The sequence below is a fragment of the Camelina sativa genome, chromosome 5 (assembly GCF_000633955.1).
Source record: "Camelina sativa cultivar DH55 chromosome 5, Cs, whole genome shotgun sequence".
Classification (NCBI taxonomy): Eukaryota; Viridiplantae; Streptophyta; class Magnoliopsida; order Brassicales; family Brassicaceae; genus Camelina; species Camelina sativa.
The window spans coordinates 30,753,734-30,769,321 of NC_025689.1; the positions used below are offsets into that span (position 1 = coordinate 30,753,734).

The 15,588-nt window shown below is 35.8% G+C and overlaps 4 protein-coding genes across 4 annotated transcripts in view; 3 read left to right on the forward strand and 1 right to left on the reverse strand.

The window, feature by feature from the left end:
• LOC104787960 (ACT domain-containing protein ACR4-like) lies at nt 1,925–4,881 on the forward strand. The gene is made up of 8 exons (XM_010513628.2): nt 1,925–2,278; nt 2,734–2,806; nt 2,905–2,950; nt 3,052–3,166; nt 3,272–3,339; nt 3,419–4,021; nt 4,100–4,204; nt 4,295–4,881. The coding sequence occupies exons 1-8, from the start codon at nt 2,275–2,277 to the stop codon at nt 4,646–4,648; spliced, it is 1,368 nt and encodes a 455-aa protein (XP_010511930.1). The 5' UTR covers nt 1,925–2,274; the 3' UTR covers nt 4,649–4,881.
• On the forward strand, nt 6,281–7,021 carry LOC109132975. The gene has a single exon (XM_019245493.1). The coding sequence runs from the start codon at nt 6,465–6,467 to the stop codon at nt 6,753–6,755; it is 291 nt and encodes a 96-aa protein (XP_019101038.1). The 5' UTR covers nt 6,281–6,464; the 3' UTR covers nt 6,756–7,021.
• On the forward strand, nt 12,133–14,958 carry LOC104787961. The gene is made up of 5 exons (XM_010513629.2): nt 12,133–12,377; nt 12,659–14,163; nt 14,315–14,428; nt 14,519–14,668; nt 14,765–14,958. Exons 2-5 carry the CDS (start codon nt 12,736–12,738, stop codon nt 14,897–14,899), a joined length of 1,827 nt encoding a protein of 608 aa, XP_010511931.1. The 5' UTR covers nt 12,133–12,377; nt 12,659–12,735; the 3' UTR covers nt 14,900–14,958.
• Nucleotides 14,918–15,588, reverse strand: part of LOC104787962 (nucleolar protein 14) — a 7,102-nt gene continuing 6,431 nt past the window's right edge. The window contains exon 14 of the mRNA XM_010513630.2: nt 14,918–15,071. The gene's annotated coding sequence lies outside the window, so the exon portion shown is untranslated. The remainder of the gene's footprint in view (nt 15,072–15,588) is intronic.

Consider the following 15,588-nt stretch of genomic DNA (forward strand, 5'->3'; position numbering starts at 1 on the left):
AAATCTTTGAAAATTAGTTCATTGAATGTAAATTTGATAAATAGATTAACAAAATCAATATCACATGTAAGAAATCGAATTCCTGATTATTCAAACTACTTTATTTTTATTTTATCTTTACATAAGCTCTGTCATTGATCCGCTGATGAAAAAAAAATGATTTTATATGTTACGTTATATATATATATAATATATGTTTAGTCGTTAGTGGTAATTACATGTGTGTATGAAATATTTGGATATTTCATCATGGGTACTAGATTTTGCTGTCACTCCATTTGTAAAATATTCGGACTTTTTATAGATATATTTACTCAAATTTTTTGTTCAGTTGTAAAATCAATGATACATATCGTTATTAAAATACTACTGTTAAACATTCAAAAATGCCATGTTGGAAATAATATATTAAATTCTACATATTTCTTGTGAAAACTTTAGAAATTATCCCAGAAAATAGATATAATAATGGACGACCTCAAGGTTGATCATCATCAGTGTATATAAAATCGTTTCCCAACATATTTACGTTATTACATTCGTATGGGACTCAGATATTTCTTCTACACATTCACATCTAATAGTAGGTATATATTTGTCAAAAGATACTCAAATTTCTTATAGAAAAAGATGAAACACAAATAGTGTGTGTAAAAAACTCACACATAATCAAATTCCAAATAGTTCTCGGTTGTTGAAAAACATGGAAAATGCAGGTGGAGGTCTCGAATCTCATGTATTCATTTTTGTACCTATAATTTGGCAAAGCATAGTAATGCATAGTACTAATAAATAAATACAATCTTTAATGGGAATATTGGGAACGAGATATATGAAGGTACGATCCTTTAGACAATGGTACGTAAGGAAGAGTACATAATCCACCCTGTCAACCTTATATTTTCACGCTATTCATTTTGCTTTTACACCCCCCACCCCTCTCGTCTCTCGTCTCTCTCTACATTTATGTGTTCCATCGTTTAATCCTTGAATCTTCTTGAATTGTAGTTAATTCCGATTCCGACATAATCTATAAACAAAAACTCTTGATCATAATAAGTTCATAACACACCATTTACTTTTATTGCGATCCATTAACTTACGTTTTTTCTTCTTCTTAATTACTCATTTTACGTTTAACAAACACTCAAATAGTATCCAATTTATTACTTACCACTATTGTTTATGCATATACATATGTTTTGGCTCTTTTCTCGCTATCTTGTAAATTCTCTAATATAAGGAAAACAAACGTTGGACAATAAATTTGATACGGTACAAAATATATTCCATATGGTCGCTCTTTAAAAATACCCATTTGCAGTTATTTCATTCCTGATTTGAAATGAAAATATACCTATATATAATATAATATGATATATATATTCCTTTTGGTGCAAAAAGACATATATTCTTTAGAGATTTTACGGCACATTGTATATATATTAATTAATATTCAATAGAATCACTTCACGGATGGAATTATATTATACTTTTTTTTTTTTTTTTCCTCAATTATATTATACTATTCATTTATTTTTCTACGTAATTTGAAAATGGAATCATATCATTTTGTTTTTTTCACGGTAATTAGGAAATCAAATCAGAATCTCTTTAACACTCAATATCCAAATCTTTAAGAATCAGAATCGGCTTAAAATTCGAAACAGTAAAAAAAAAACTCACTTTTATCTACTCCGAGAAGTTTGGGGTGACAGATTAGAGGAGGAGACCTTGTCATAATTACCAATCCACTGCTATATTTATTTTACCCATATCACATGCTAACTTATCCGCGCATGTTAGCTGTCCTCCACTAGAAAACACGCTGGTCATTGCTAACGTACGCCAGGTGTTGTTGTTACAATTCACACATCTTTTCTCATCCCTCCTCCTTCTCCCTTCTTCTTCACTGTGTATTATATTAAAAAAAAAAAAAACAGTAAGCAAAAAATATTTTATTTTTTCTTGTGAGTTGCTCGTTTATGGGAGAATCGTGTCAGATTAATTTCTATTTTTGTTTGGTTTAGTTTACCATATTTAAATTAAGAAAATATTATTATAAACAAAATCTGTGATTAGAGAGAAATAAAAAAGATCTCGTGGGTCGGGTCGCCATTATATATGCAAGTCTTTCTCGTACCTTTTGCTCCTTCGAAATTTACTGAAACTACTTTTTATTTTTCTCCTTCTTCTTCTTCTCTTCTCTTTTCTTTCTCAAGTGTCATAAGATTCAAAGAGAGTGGCCTTAAACCCCCATAAAAGGAACATTCAATGGGTACGTTTCTTTCTTTCTTTTTCCGTTTTTGTGTTATTCTCTTTTTTCTTCATACGATTTTTGGTATGAAATTTTCATTTTTGGTTTATGGGTTTTTTCAGTATTTGGAGGTTTCATATGAAAGCTTTTGTCTTTTTTTTTTCTTGTTTCTGATTTTATGAAATTAGGACTACAAGGGTTTTTGTCTTGTTGGTTTCATTCTTCTGGGTTTTTTTTTTTTTTGTCCTCTGTGAAGCTTTATTTAGAAGTAACCTAGGATTTGATGTCGGTGGGATCTCTGTGTTTAGTTCTCTGCTTCTCACTCCTTGTTAATAAGAAAACAGAGACAAAGATGTTTTTTTTTTTTATATATATATTCCTCTGTTCTGTTTTTTTTGAAAGTTTCTGTCTTTGAAATTTTACCAAAACAAGGAATCATAATCTCACTGTATTTTTTGGGGATTTTGATTGAACAGATGTTAGCATGAGTTTTTCACAAGATATGGATAATGAGTATGAGAAACTGATAAGAAGAATGAATCCACCAAGGTATTATTCTTTTTTCTCCTTCCTTTTTGTTAAGTATAACCACTTTTAAAAGTGATATTGATTTTGGATTAAAAAAACCTCTGTATTATTTTTGTCAGGGTTGTGATTGATAATGACTCTTGCAAGAAGGCAACTGTGATAAGGGTACTTTTTAAAAAATTTTTGTTTGGTTCATTGTACAAATTTCTGGTTTTAATCATTTATGTAGTCTTTGTCCTGAATTTTTGTTTTGTTTTGTCTATTAGGTTGATAGTGCAAATGAGTATGGGATTCTTCTTGAAGTTGTACAAATCCTTACTGATCTTAACCTGACTATCTCCAAGGCTTACATATCTTCTGATGGTGGTTGGTTCATGGATGGTATGTTCCAATTCTTTAAATGGGTCTTTTTTAGTTTTGTTTTGGATTCTCTTTTACTTTTGAACAAAGGAATTGATTCTCTTTATTCTCTTTGCAACTTGGCAGTATTTAATGTCACCGACCAAGATGGTAACAAAGTTACTGATGAAGTTGTTCTAGACTATATCCAAAAAGTGAGTGTGTTCATTTGTCTTTGGTTCTCTTCTTTTTTTATGTGAGTTCAATGAGTCTAATGAGTGTTAATTTTTGTAGTCTCTTGGTCCTGAAGCTTGTTTCTCTACTTCCCTGAGATCTGTTGGTGTCATACCATCAACAGACAGCACTGTTATCGAGTTAACTGGATGTGACAGACCAGGGTTGCTGTCTGAACTGTCAGCTGTTCTGACTCATCTCAAATGCAGTGTCCTAAGCGCTGAGGTTTGGACACACAACACTAGAGCAGCTGCTGTGATGCAGGTGACAGATGACTTAACCGGGTGTGGCGTTTCTGATCCAGAGAGGTTGTCTCGGATCAAGAACCTTCTCAGAAATGTGCTTAAGGGAAGCAACACACCAAGGGAAGCCAAAACCTTAGTTTCTCACGGAGAGGTTCACACGGATAGGAGGCTTCATCAGATGATGTTTGAAGATAGAGACTATGAACTCCGTGTGGTGGAAGATGATTCCTCAATCCAAGATGAAAGGCAGAAACCAGATGTTTGTGTTGACAATTGGCTTGATAAGGATTACTCTGTGGTGACAGTTAGATGTAAAGACAGACCAAAGCTTCTGTTCGACACAGTCTGCACTTTGACTGATATGCAGTATGTGGTTTTCCATGGAAGTGTTGATACTGAGGGCACAGAGGCATATCAGGTATAGAAAGATTCCATTACATTAGAGCATATAGTTTCCCTGATTCATTCTCTAATCAGTTTAATCTTTGCTTTGCAGGAGTATTATGTGAGACATATAGATGGATCCCCTGTAAAATCAGAGGCAGAGAAGCAAAGAGTCATACAGTGTCTTGAAGCAGCTATCAAAAGAAGAGTATCTGAGGTACACATGGTTCACCATATATAGTTTCTGGTATATATACTCTTTTTTTTTGTAACTGTAATTGAAGAAGATCATTGTTTAATGTTATAGGGATTGAAGTTGGAACTGTGCACCACGGATAGAGTAGGCTTATTGTCAAACGTGACTCGCATATTCCGTGAAAACAGCCTAACGGTCACAAGAGCTGAAGTGAAAACCAAAGGAGGCAAAGCTCTAAACACATTCTATGTCAGTGATGCATCTGGTTACTCAATCGATGCCAAGACCATAGATTCCATAAGACAAACCATAGGCCAAACTATCCTTAAAGTCAAGAACAACCCTCAAGAGCAACAACAAAGACAGAAATCGCCTACTCACGATTCCCCGACAAGGTTTCTCTTTGGAGGTCTCTTCAAGTCGAAATCTTTTGTCAACTTTGGCTTGGTCCGGTCCTACTCTTGAAGAACAACTTCACTTAGCTGTGAGAGGTTCAAATCTCCTCTAGGTTTTTAACTTCTTTAAGCTTGAGAAGAATCTGTAAATCCATCACCAAATATAACCTTAATTCTTGGTCTAGGATCCAACTTTGGTTAGGGGAAAAAAGTCAAAAGTGTTTAGTTGATGTCATGTCATGACTAAGTGTTAAGTGTTAGCCTTCTCTTATTGTATATATTATCAAATCCTCATTTTCTTCTCTTTCAGATGTTTCAGCCTCAATTGCTTATGTCAAAATTAAAATTTTCATGACCTGAAACAAAACAACCTACAATAAGACATAATAACTTTATACAGTACTTGGATAAACATTACTGAAGGATTCCAATGAAGCCTCCCAAATTTACACTAAAATATTGATTAGTTTGTTCGTTATAATTATATATACATATAGACTCAATGAAGCTACGTGTATGTATGTAATAAAATGAACATGTGAGGGTGTGTGTAAGATATTGTCACCGAACACTTTAAGGGGCGTGTTTACTGAAACTATGTCGATGGGTATTGTATAGATTCTCGAGTCACATGGAGAGACCAACAAAGTGAAACCTCCCCACCACCATATCACAAACACCGCCCATTTTGTTTTTTCACATTCATTGTTCTTTTTTACATGTTACATTTTCTTTTCTTTTTTCAATTTATAATAATTACTACTAAAACTCAGCATATTGACATGTGACTCGTCTCGTTTCCTTGTTCACAGTACATGGCTTTCAGTGTGGGTTGAGGATTCTTCATGGCAGAGGATATCTTTTAAGTTTCAGTGATTGTCTACATAGATTTTTTTATAGAAATTATGACTTTGCAGACTATTGTCTATTTTCATTGCTGGAGCTGGACTACACATGCATATTTGATCTAATGTTTATATCATACTTATTTAGTGTTTCAGTCACGAAATTGTGAGTTTCTTTCTTCTAACTTTTTCTATTTAGTTGTATTAAGTGACAAAAAATTGTTTTATTACGAAGTCGAATTTTGTGATTATCAAACAAAAACAAAATGTGTATTTTATGTTAATTTTTTTGGTAAGTACTGTGTGCATAACAATCAAAACTTAGACCTCGGTAAATTGATACAAATTAGTTATAATGTATAAAAAAAATTGTTTAAACTAATTAATCATGTTTGGATATGTTAGGCATTATTTACACTATAATCATATTTGTATGTGTGTAGGATTTGATAATTGTTGTTTTTAGTCTTCATATTTTAACATTGATGGTCAATATAGAGTGTGAATTGATTTAAAACACCGATTTTTTTTTTTTAGTTTCCTCTAAATCACAGCCGTACGCGGCCTCATGTTTCCATTAATAACGCATTACTCATGCCAAAATTAAAATCCTGTCATTTATAAGACTAAACATAACCCTTATTTTTTAAAAAGACAGAAAAAAACACACTAAACATAACATAATAGATCTAATATCTATCCAATCTATATTGACCATTGACCATTTTCTTTTGTTGTTTGGTTTCTTTTTTTGCCATATTGAGTCAATACACGCACCACAACCACCACACTTCCACCCAATTTCTAAACTTTAATGTTTAAAAAAAAAAAAGATTTTCTTCTTCATTATTATCCATACCCTAATTAATTTACTCTATTTAAAATCCTCACGCTAAGCAACAACCCCTAATTCAGATTTAAAACCCTTTAAACACACAAGCGTCAACATATAAAACATCAACAAACACACAAAAGTCTTGTTACATTGTCAAGTTGAATCAAGAATCAAGAAACAAGAAACAAGAATCAAGAATCAAGAAAATGGAGGATTCAGGGCGCGGAGGAGTTCCATTTCCAGGTTTTGAGATGAGAGTTCACAACGACAATTGTGTTTTCCGGCGATCTCTTAGCTGCCGGCTTCAAAGACGAGCTCCTTGTCCTCTCCTCTTACCACCAAGACCTCCTCCTTCTTCTTCCACGGAGGCTCCTTCTACGACCAGCGCCGTTTCTGTGTCTGCGTTTTGTCAAAACGGCACAGATCCGATCCCTCTCTTGTCTCCTCTCGTCCTTCCTTCAATGCTTCAACCTACTCCAACCACCACCTCTCACTAATTCTTTTTTTTTTTTTTTTTTCCATTTTACTATAGGTTTCTTCATTTTCTGTAATGATTATTTTGGAATTTTTTTTTCTTTGAAAAGTTTCAAACATCTAAGTAGATTCAAATCTTTTATTGTCTCTATACAAAATTTCACAAAGGTGACGAGGATCGTCTTCTCCTAATCTTGATAAAACTGAAGATTTTATTTTCTTAATACTATTTGTACAATATATTCTCTACAATCTTTTTCTTATTGACTACTAATATCTTTGATTCCAATGCCACAATACTAATTCCACCAACTTTAGTTTTTGATTCATTGTCTTTGTCTCTACAAAAAGTTGTATAAGGAAGGAGTGTTTTGTTTTGGTCAACACGAAGGAAGGAGTGTGTGCACCTCAAGCCAACCTCTTTAATTTGGTCTGATAGCATTTTTTTTATTGGTCCAAAAAAAAAATTAGAACAATTATGTTTTACTATTCTTGTGTTATTAATCATGATTATGTTTTTAAAACGCAAATTATATTTCGTCATCACAACACTGTTACTGATACGTTGACGTCGGAAGTTTTTTTCCTATGGCTCAAAATTTTAAAGAGTTAAAAAACTGATGGAAATATCTTCATTTTTTGGGTAGATTTCTAGAAAATTTGAAAAAGGTTTTTACGATTTGTTATAATCAAAGAAAATCACATTTTTAATATAAAATTTTTAGTGAGTTGGATGTTACCAATTCATTGTCATTTGGGATAAGATTATGAGAGTATATGAGCCGTCTTATCTCTTGACTTAGTCTACCTCAAATATTGCATATTTCTACTTAATTAATTACCATATACTAAGGAACTGCTCAGTGCTCACTGTAATCTTATGGTTAGAGTTGCAATATCTACCTAAAATCAGAACAATTCGACTTTCTTTATTTTTTTCTTCTTCAAATGTCCCGACAATTGCAAACTGTTCGTCCCGGACAACAATGGCTTCCGATTCAGCCACTTATATTGATTATATATGTCACGGTTATTAACCTCACAGATTCATGTGAACTCCTAATAAATATTGAGCCGGCCCAGGACTTGAGGTAACCCACACTAGTTCTATCTCTTTTTTAGTTCTCTGTCTTTACAAAAAGTTTCTATGTATTCCAAAAATGTAGCCATGTAGAAAAACTTCAAAACCAAATCTCTCAATAACTAATAGTTGGTCTTATCATTTGAGAGATGTTTATGACTAGCTCGAAAATCTTCTCACAACAAATTCTTTCTTTCCCAAGAAACTCGGCCTCACACTCAAATTAAGGGCTTTTGATTATATATTGTGACAGGGAAATTTATCAATATATGAATCTAAATTGTCACTCGCATGAAAGATGAGGCCCTTTTTGAGTATATATCACATTACTTTGAAGGTCTAATTAGTTATAATCATGTAATTCTAATTAGTTATAATCATGTAATTCCTTAACTAAGTTGATGCATTCGTACAAAATTCATTCCCACTTACATATTTCAAGGTTGGACTTCACTTACCAAGGTTATTATTATTTTTTTTTTTGTCGGTCAAACCCCATACAATAGCTTATCGGATGTGACTTTTTTCGAGAGAGAGCCAATTAGGTACCGATGAGCTTACATGGAAAAAACAAAACCCTCGCGATCTTGCACATTTCGCAAGCTTATCAGCCCGGGTATTTTCCTTCTGAGGAATATATTTAATATTAAAATCTAGAAAACCATCTCTAAATAATCTAAAATTTGTCAACTTGCATGGTTCTAATAAGCACTCCATTGCCCAAATAAGGGTATCCAGCTCTGCATGTAGTGGGGAGAGGCTTCGGCGCGATCCCTTGAGTCCCACCTAGATCAACTTATTCCCGGTAAAAACAATCCAGCCATGTCCACTTCGTTTGTCCTGTGGGTGCCATGAGCCATCTATAAAACACACAAGAGAGTCTTGTGGAAAAGGGGGCGCTTGTGCGCCAGTATCTCCCAAAGCGGGTACAATAGGTCGATTGTTAGCTAACCTCCAAGCCTCCTCTTCCTGGCTTGCTTTTTCAAGAGTCTCATATGGAGATTCCGAAATATTCTCATACAACTTTTTATTTCGCGCTTTCCAAATGTACCACATCACCCAAGGAAAAATTCTCAGATGTTGCTCTAGTGCACCGAAATCTTTCCCTGACCCATACAAAAAATCCAAATTATTATATATGGATGATGATGGGAATACCATTTGAGGGGATGGTATTGGCGATAGGGCCCAAACTTGTCGAGCTGGAGGACACTCGAAAAGCATATGATTGATGGATTCTTCCTCCGCTCCACATCTGGGGCAGTCTTTATCTCTACTAATATGGCGATAGTAAAGTCGTTGACAGGTTGCCAGGCATCCAGTCACAATTTGCCACACAAAATGCTTAAGCTTTCGAGAAGTTTTTAATTTCCATACTTGCGCCTTTAGTGTCGTAACACTAGGTCCCTGAACAGGGTGGTCGCAAGTCGGGCGAGAGAGAGCTCTCGCGGCTTCGTATCCAGATTTAACAGTGTAGTTACCTGATTTTGTCAATGTCCAGGAATATCCATCTCTCAATGCCCTTAGGCTCAGTTTTATCCCTAATATAAGGGTAATTTCTTCTGGGGGAAAAAGTTCCTTGAGTCTATCAGATTTCCATGTCTTGGTATTAAAATCAATCAAAGTATTGACACATACCAATGGGTTCCTTTCATCAGTTAGCCCTTTAGGTGGGCGCGCTGGGGAATCAGGGATCCATGGCTCTGTCCATATACATGTATTAAAGCCCGAGTTTATAGTTTTATGAATACCATAATTTAGCACATGTTTTGCCGCTAGCAAACTCCACCAGCCATAAGAAGGCCGATTTGACACTTGAATGTCAAGAGGGCTACTATACCTGAAATATCTCCCTTTGAATACTCGACAAAGGAGAGAATCAGGGAATCGAAGTAGTCTCCATAATTGTTTTGCCAAAAGCGCTAGATTAAAATCTTATAATTTTCTGAATCCTAGACCTCCGTCCGATTGTGGGGAACAAACCTCCTCCCACGACACCCAATGTAAGCCTTTACTCTCCGCTTTGTTACTCCACCAAAAGTTGGCAATCGCACTAGTTAGCTTAGAGGTGATGGCTTTGGGTAGAAGGTAGCACGACATAACATATGTCGGAAGAGCTTGAGCAACCGATTTGATCATTATTTCTTTACCGCCCTTCGAGAGAAGCCTAGAGGACCATAGGTTCACTCTCTTATGCTGCCTATCTCTCACAAATGCAAACACTTGTGCTTTTGATCCATGAATTTTCTCCGGGAATCCTAGGTAGGTCCCCATTCCTCCCAAGTTTATTTTTAGGAGACGTATCTTTTATATTGTCGACGAGTCGTTAACTAATGTCATAATTAAGAGATCGAACGTCTTACACGTTTTAAATCAAAACCCCTAAATATTAATTTAATTAGTAAATCATGCGCCCATGTTTCGCTATGGATTCTCATGACCAACATTGTGTGCCGAAAACGACTAGATACATATACATTAGCAAATGAGAAATGCAGATGATGGTGACTAACTGACAATAGTAGTACAATAATGAAATGCATGAAACTGATGAATGGTGATTCTTGTTCCTCGTATCAATTCACACGTGAATCCCACAGGCCACAACTAGTAAAAGCAGATGTGAAAATTCTTGTAAAAATAACTATATATATTGTCGACAAAAAAAAATAACTACATATATTTTTCTGTTATTGTCGATGATGTAATCAAACCACTAGGATTAAGTGGGTCACAAATTTTTTTTTTCTTTTCTTTCTATATAGTCAAATTTCCAAATGATAAAGTCATTCGGAAAATCTAATTGACTGAAATATTAGCCATATGTATTAGAGTCAATACGACAATATGAACAATCGTGAACATACGTAATGACATTATTATGTGAAATATATATGCATATGTTAGTCATAAACGTGTGAAATGGAGTATCTCTTTATCAAAAGAAAAAAAAAGAAAAAGAAATGGAGTATATCATATTAGTGTCACGATACAAAGAGTTCTCACCCGCACAAAATGATAATAAATTTGGAAATCGGAATTTTTATTTCCCCATGTAGACAAGTTTTAGCTGGTAGATTTCTACTTTTTTTTGTTAAAAGGCATTCTATTTAAACTAGAGGAATAAAAAGTTTACAGAGCAAAAGCCCAATATTAGAAGCCCAATTACATTAAAAACGAAATAAGAACCATTGATGAAACCCATAGTTAAATCAGAACCAGAACTGAACCAGAGTGGTTGGGATTGAACCAGAGTAATAGAAACGGTTGGGAGGTAAACTACTTCAAACCATCGCCATGCATTCAATGAGTGGAAGACGACAAAGAGAAAAGTGAAACGAGAGAGAAAGAGAGGAGAACCTTGCGGCGATTAGGGTTTCTTAGCCACCAGATCCAGCAAACCACAAAAGAAGTAGATTTGTCGTCAGTGTAGGGTTTGATCTTCGAAAACTGAGGGCTCTGTTCCGCATAATGGTGTCGATTTGGCGTAGAAGTTGATCCGTCGTTTTGTAAGTGTTTCGGTGGAGTCAATGATTCCTTTCAGACCATAGTGTGTAGATCGTAGCTTGCCAGGCAGTAAGTAGGAGGATCTTTGCCTCTCTGGATCCATGGTAGTTGGTGAGGTTGTTTAAAGATCCTGTCCAAGAGCGTGTCGGGTTAAGAGAGCATCGGGTAGAGATGATGTTCCATAAAGTCCAGCTGAAAGGGCAGTCGAAGAAAAGATGGTCCCTACTTTCTTCTCCCGTTGCGCAAAGTAGACATGGCGGGTCTACCTGAAGTCCCCAGGATCGAAGCCTATCTCGAGTGGGGCTTCTATTCAGTACAAACAACCAAGTAGACACGCTTTGTAGTTTTCTACTTTCTACAAAGTCAATACAAATTCGCGGGATATCATATATAACATTTCAACAATGGTATTCCGAATATGCAAAAAATAAATATTTAACATGACTCGTGCCGTCTTTAAGTTTTTTTTTTTGTGTTATCGAAATTGAAGTGATGATTATAACGAAAAAAAAAGTAAATAGAAATGATGATGTACGAGGGAAAATATCATAATCAATGATTTATTAGCGAGATTTTTGGGTATCTATAATATTTTTAAATTCAAATTTCATTATAATTTTTTTTCTTTTACGGCATTTCATCATGATTTACAAAATTTCCCTTTTTAAAAAACACTCTAATTAAAAAAGTTCCAAAACCTATATATAATTCTGATTAACTCTGAAGCAAAAAAAAAAAAAAATCACAAAGAAAATAATGAACATAAAACACGAATGGAGAGAGACATGTTTAGAATGACATGAGTTTCACTCTCAATCCAAAACAGACCAATCAACAAACCAAACCCAATTTCTCCGATTCGTTTAGGCCACGTCTCTACCCCTGAGGTGCTGGGCACGAGTCGTCGTCTCTCCATCGATCTCTCATCTTCTTCTTTTCTCCGAAACTTCTTTTTTTTTTTAATTTGAGTTCGTGTTTTTTTTTCCCTTTCTCAGACCCAAAAATTAGGGTTCAGTTTTATAGCAGCAAGGCTCCGCCGTTGTATGTAGTCGGAAAGGTTAGTTCAATTGTCTTCAAAATCTTCGCTCAGTTCGATCATTAAATTCGTGGGTCGTGCTCAAAATTTCGAATTGATCGATGCTAAAACCAATTGAAGTTTCCGATTTGGTAGATTTCTATATAAACTTTATATTTCAGGTTCAGACATATGATCATGTCTAGGTTTCGTTGCGTGTATCTAGTGAATAGTTTTATCAAAGTTCCACTTTTGTTTTGAGTTTTATGTTACCTAATTTAAGTATTTTGATGAAGAGTGTTTTGCATCTTCTCTGCTTATAGGTGGTTTTAGCTATATGCAACTGCAACTAGGAATACTCTTCAGAACTGATGCTTTGAAACCTCTTTGGTATTAGTTGATGCGTTCCACGTATATACAGCAGCAGCATAAGAAAGGAATGGGAGAGAATCGTCAGATTAGATCACGTTCTTGGAATAGAATGCCAACTAAAAGATGCAGTGCAAATGGCATAAGGGAGGAGTTTATTGTGGTTGATGATGATGAGGTTATCATTCTTGATTTTCCCGAGTCATCTAAAAGCAATGCTTCTGGCACTTCAAGAACTGGGAATAAGTCTATTTTGCAGAGAGTGATTAGTATTGACGATGATGATGATGATGATGAGGAGGAGGAGGAGGATGAGACAGGAAATGTTCATAAAGCTGGGAGTAGTTCAAGCGGTAACCCTCCTGCGGGTAAAACATCTGCGGAAGTGGATAATGATGATTGCCAATTCATTCAAGAAAAGTGTGCTAGTTTTAGATTTACAAAATGCAACCAGCCTTTCTCTACAATGCCCTCTTCTGGAATTCGATTTGGTTTAGGTTCTGATACTGACAGTGACTTTTCCGACAGCGACGGTTCTGATTGTGAGATTTTAGAAGGGTCTCGTAGTGAGGTCCGCGAGCAGTGGGAACACGCAGCTTTCTTGAAAAAAATGAAGAAGCCTGGTAAAGCTGGTCTGAGTGAGGAGGCTGGTACATCAAATCTCCACTGTGACACTAATTTCAGGCCTGATTTTGAAAGGAGAACTGAACAACATGATCAAGCATCTTCCTTCTCTGCTGCCAGAAATCCAGATGGTGGAAAAGCTGGTCTGAGTGAGGAGGCTGGTCCTTCAAATCTCCACTTTGACACTAGAAATCCAGATGGTGCTAAAGAAACCTCTTTTACTAACTTTGGAACCGATGGTAGAATTCCTGATATGGCGTCTTCCTTTGGCTCGGTGGAGAAAGACTACCGAGCTAAATCTAGTTTTTTCAATAAAGAGGAATTTCAGGGACCGTCCCCACTGTCACCTGAAATACGAGTTGAACACGAAAGTTTTGCTACACCGTCAAGTCATTTTACTTCGTCAAATGAACCGATAGTTCAAACTAGTTTCAAAAAAGTTGTAGAACAGCCAAACAAAGTGCAAGTTCAATGTGGAACTTCACAGTCACCCGAAGAGAATCCAAAGAAAAACACCACATATCAACCTTATACCAAGGAAGTTGAAGAAGAAGAAGACGCCTTAAAATTTTCTCCGCCACAGACTTCTGCTGGGGATGGAGTTACAACGCAAAGTAATGGAGCCAGGGGTGAGCACGGGATCTCGAGTTTAGATCAATCAAGAGAACCGATCATTGATCCTATTCCATCTACAAGTGGACAAGTGCAAAGTAGTGACGGTACAGCTCCTGTAGTCGATGTCATGCTTAACAGAGAAATGTTAAAGGAGACTGATGAATACAAGAAAGCACAAGAAGAAGAATGGGAGTCCAGGCAACGACAATTACAAATCCAGGTTTGACCACACTCTGCTCAAATTTCTGAAAGCTCCCGTTAATTATTGAAAATTTGCCACTGGTGATATAGACTTTAAGTGTTTCTTTCACCTTCAAAGAACCTATTCATCATAGTTTCTGTCTGCTGAATTATATTGTGCCCTGTTACAGGCAGAAGAAGCTCAGAAGCAACGTAAGAGAAGAAAGTTAGAGAACACGCGACAGTTGGAGATGGAAAGAAGGCAAAAGGAGAGGGTAGAGGAAGTGAGAGAGACACTGAAGAAGGTTTTCTACTCTTCCTCAGTGATTGCTCCTCTGAACAATGCATTGATTTGTTGCTAAAACTCATTTTGGTTTTCCATCTCCAAATCACAGGATGAAGAAAGCATGAACATGAAGGAGAAAGTCCGTGCAGAATTAACCAAATCACTTAAACAGCTGGAACTCAGGAGCTTGAACATGGCATCGCTGCTTCGAGGCTTAGGGATTCATGTTGGTGGCGGGACATCTCCTCTGCCAGATGAGGTTAGCCTGTTAGCCTGATTCTATCTTTACAGTTAGTTATATATGTTAACTGCTTTTGTATTTACATATCATGATCGAAACCAATTGTAAAATTAGGTACATGCAGCGTACAAACGAGCTGTATTAAAATTTCATCCGGACAGAGCATCAAGAGGTGACATCAAACAGCAAGTTGAAGCAGAAGAAAAATTCAAGCTTATTGTACGCATGAAGGACAAATTCAAATTTTGAGCTTATTGCTCGCTAACATTGACCAACGAAGAAGAAATGTTATGAAAATCTTTTTCTTTTTTTTTTGTTTCTTAGAAGGGATAATTCTCTGTAAATTAGTTTTTTTTGATTATCCAACAGAAACAACAAAATTGTGTTGGTAGGTTTGAAAAACGGAATAATAGAACACAGTNTGCTTAACAGAGAAATGTTAAAGGAGACTGATGAATACAAGAAAGCACAAGAAGAAGAATGGGAGTCCAGGCAACGACAATTACAAGTCCAGGTTTGACCACACTCTGCTCAAATTTCTGAAAGCTCCCGTTAATTATTGAAAATTTGCCACTGGTGATATAGACTTTAAGTGTTTCTTTCACCTTCAAAGAACCTATTCATCATAGTTTCTGCCTGCTGAATTATACTGTGCCCTGTTACAGGCAGAAGAAGCTCAGAAGCAACGTAAGAGAAGAAAGTTAGAGAACATGCGACAGTTGGAGATGGAAAGAAGGCAAAAGGAGAGGGTAGAGGAAGTGAGAGAGACACTGAAGAAGGTTTTCTACTCTTCCTCAGTGATTGCTCCTCTGAACAATGCATTGATTTGTTGCTAACACTCATTTTGGTTTTCCATCTCCAAATCACAGGATGAAGAAAGCATGAACATGAAGGAGAAAGTCCGTGCAGAATTAACCAAATCACTTAAACAGCTGGAA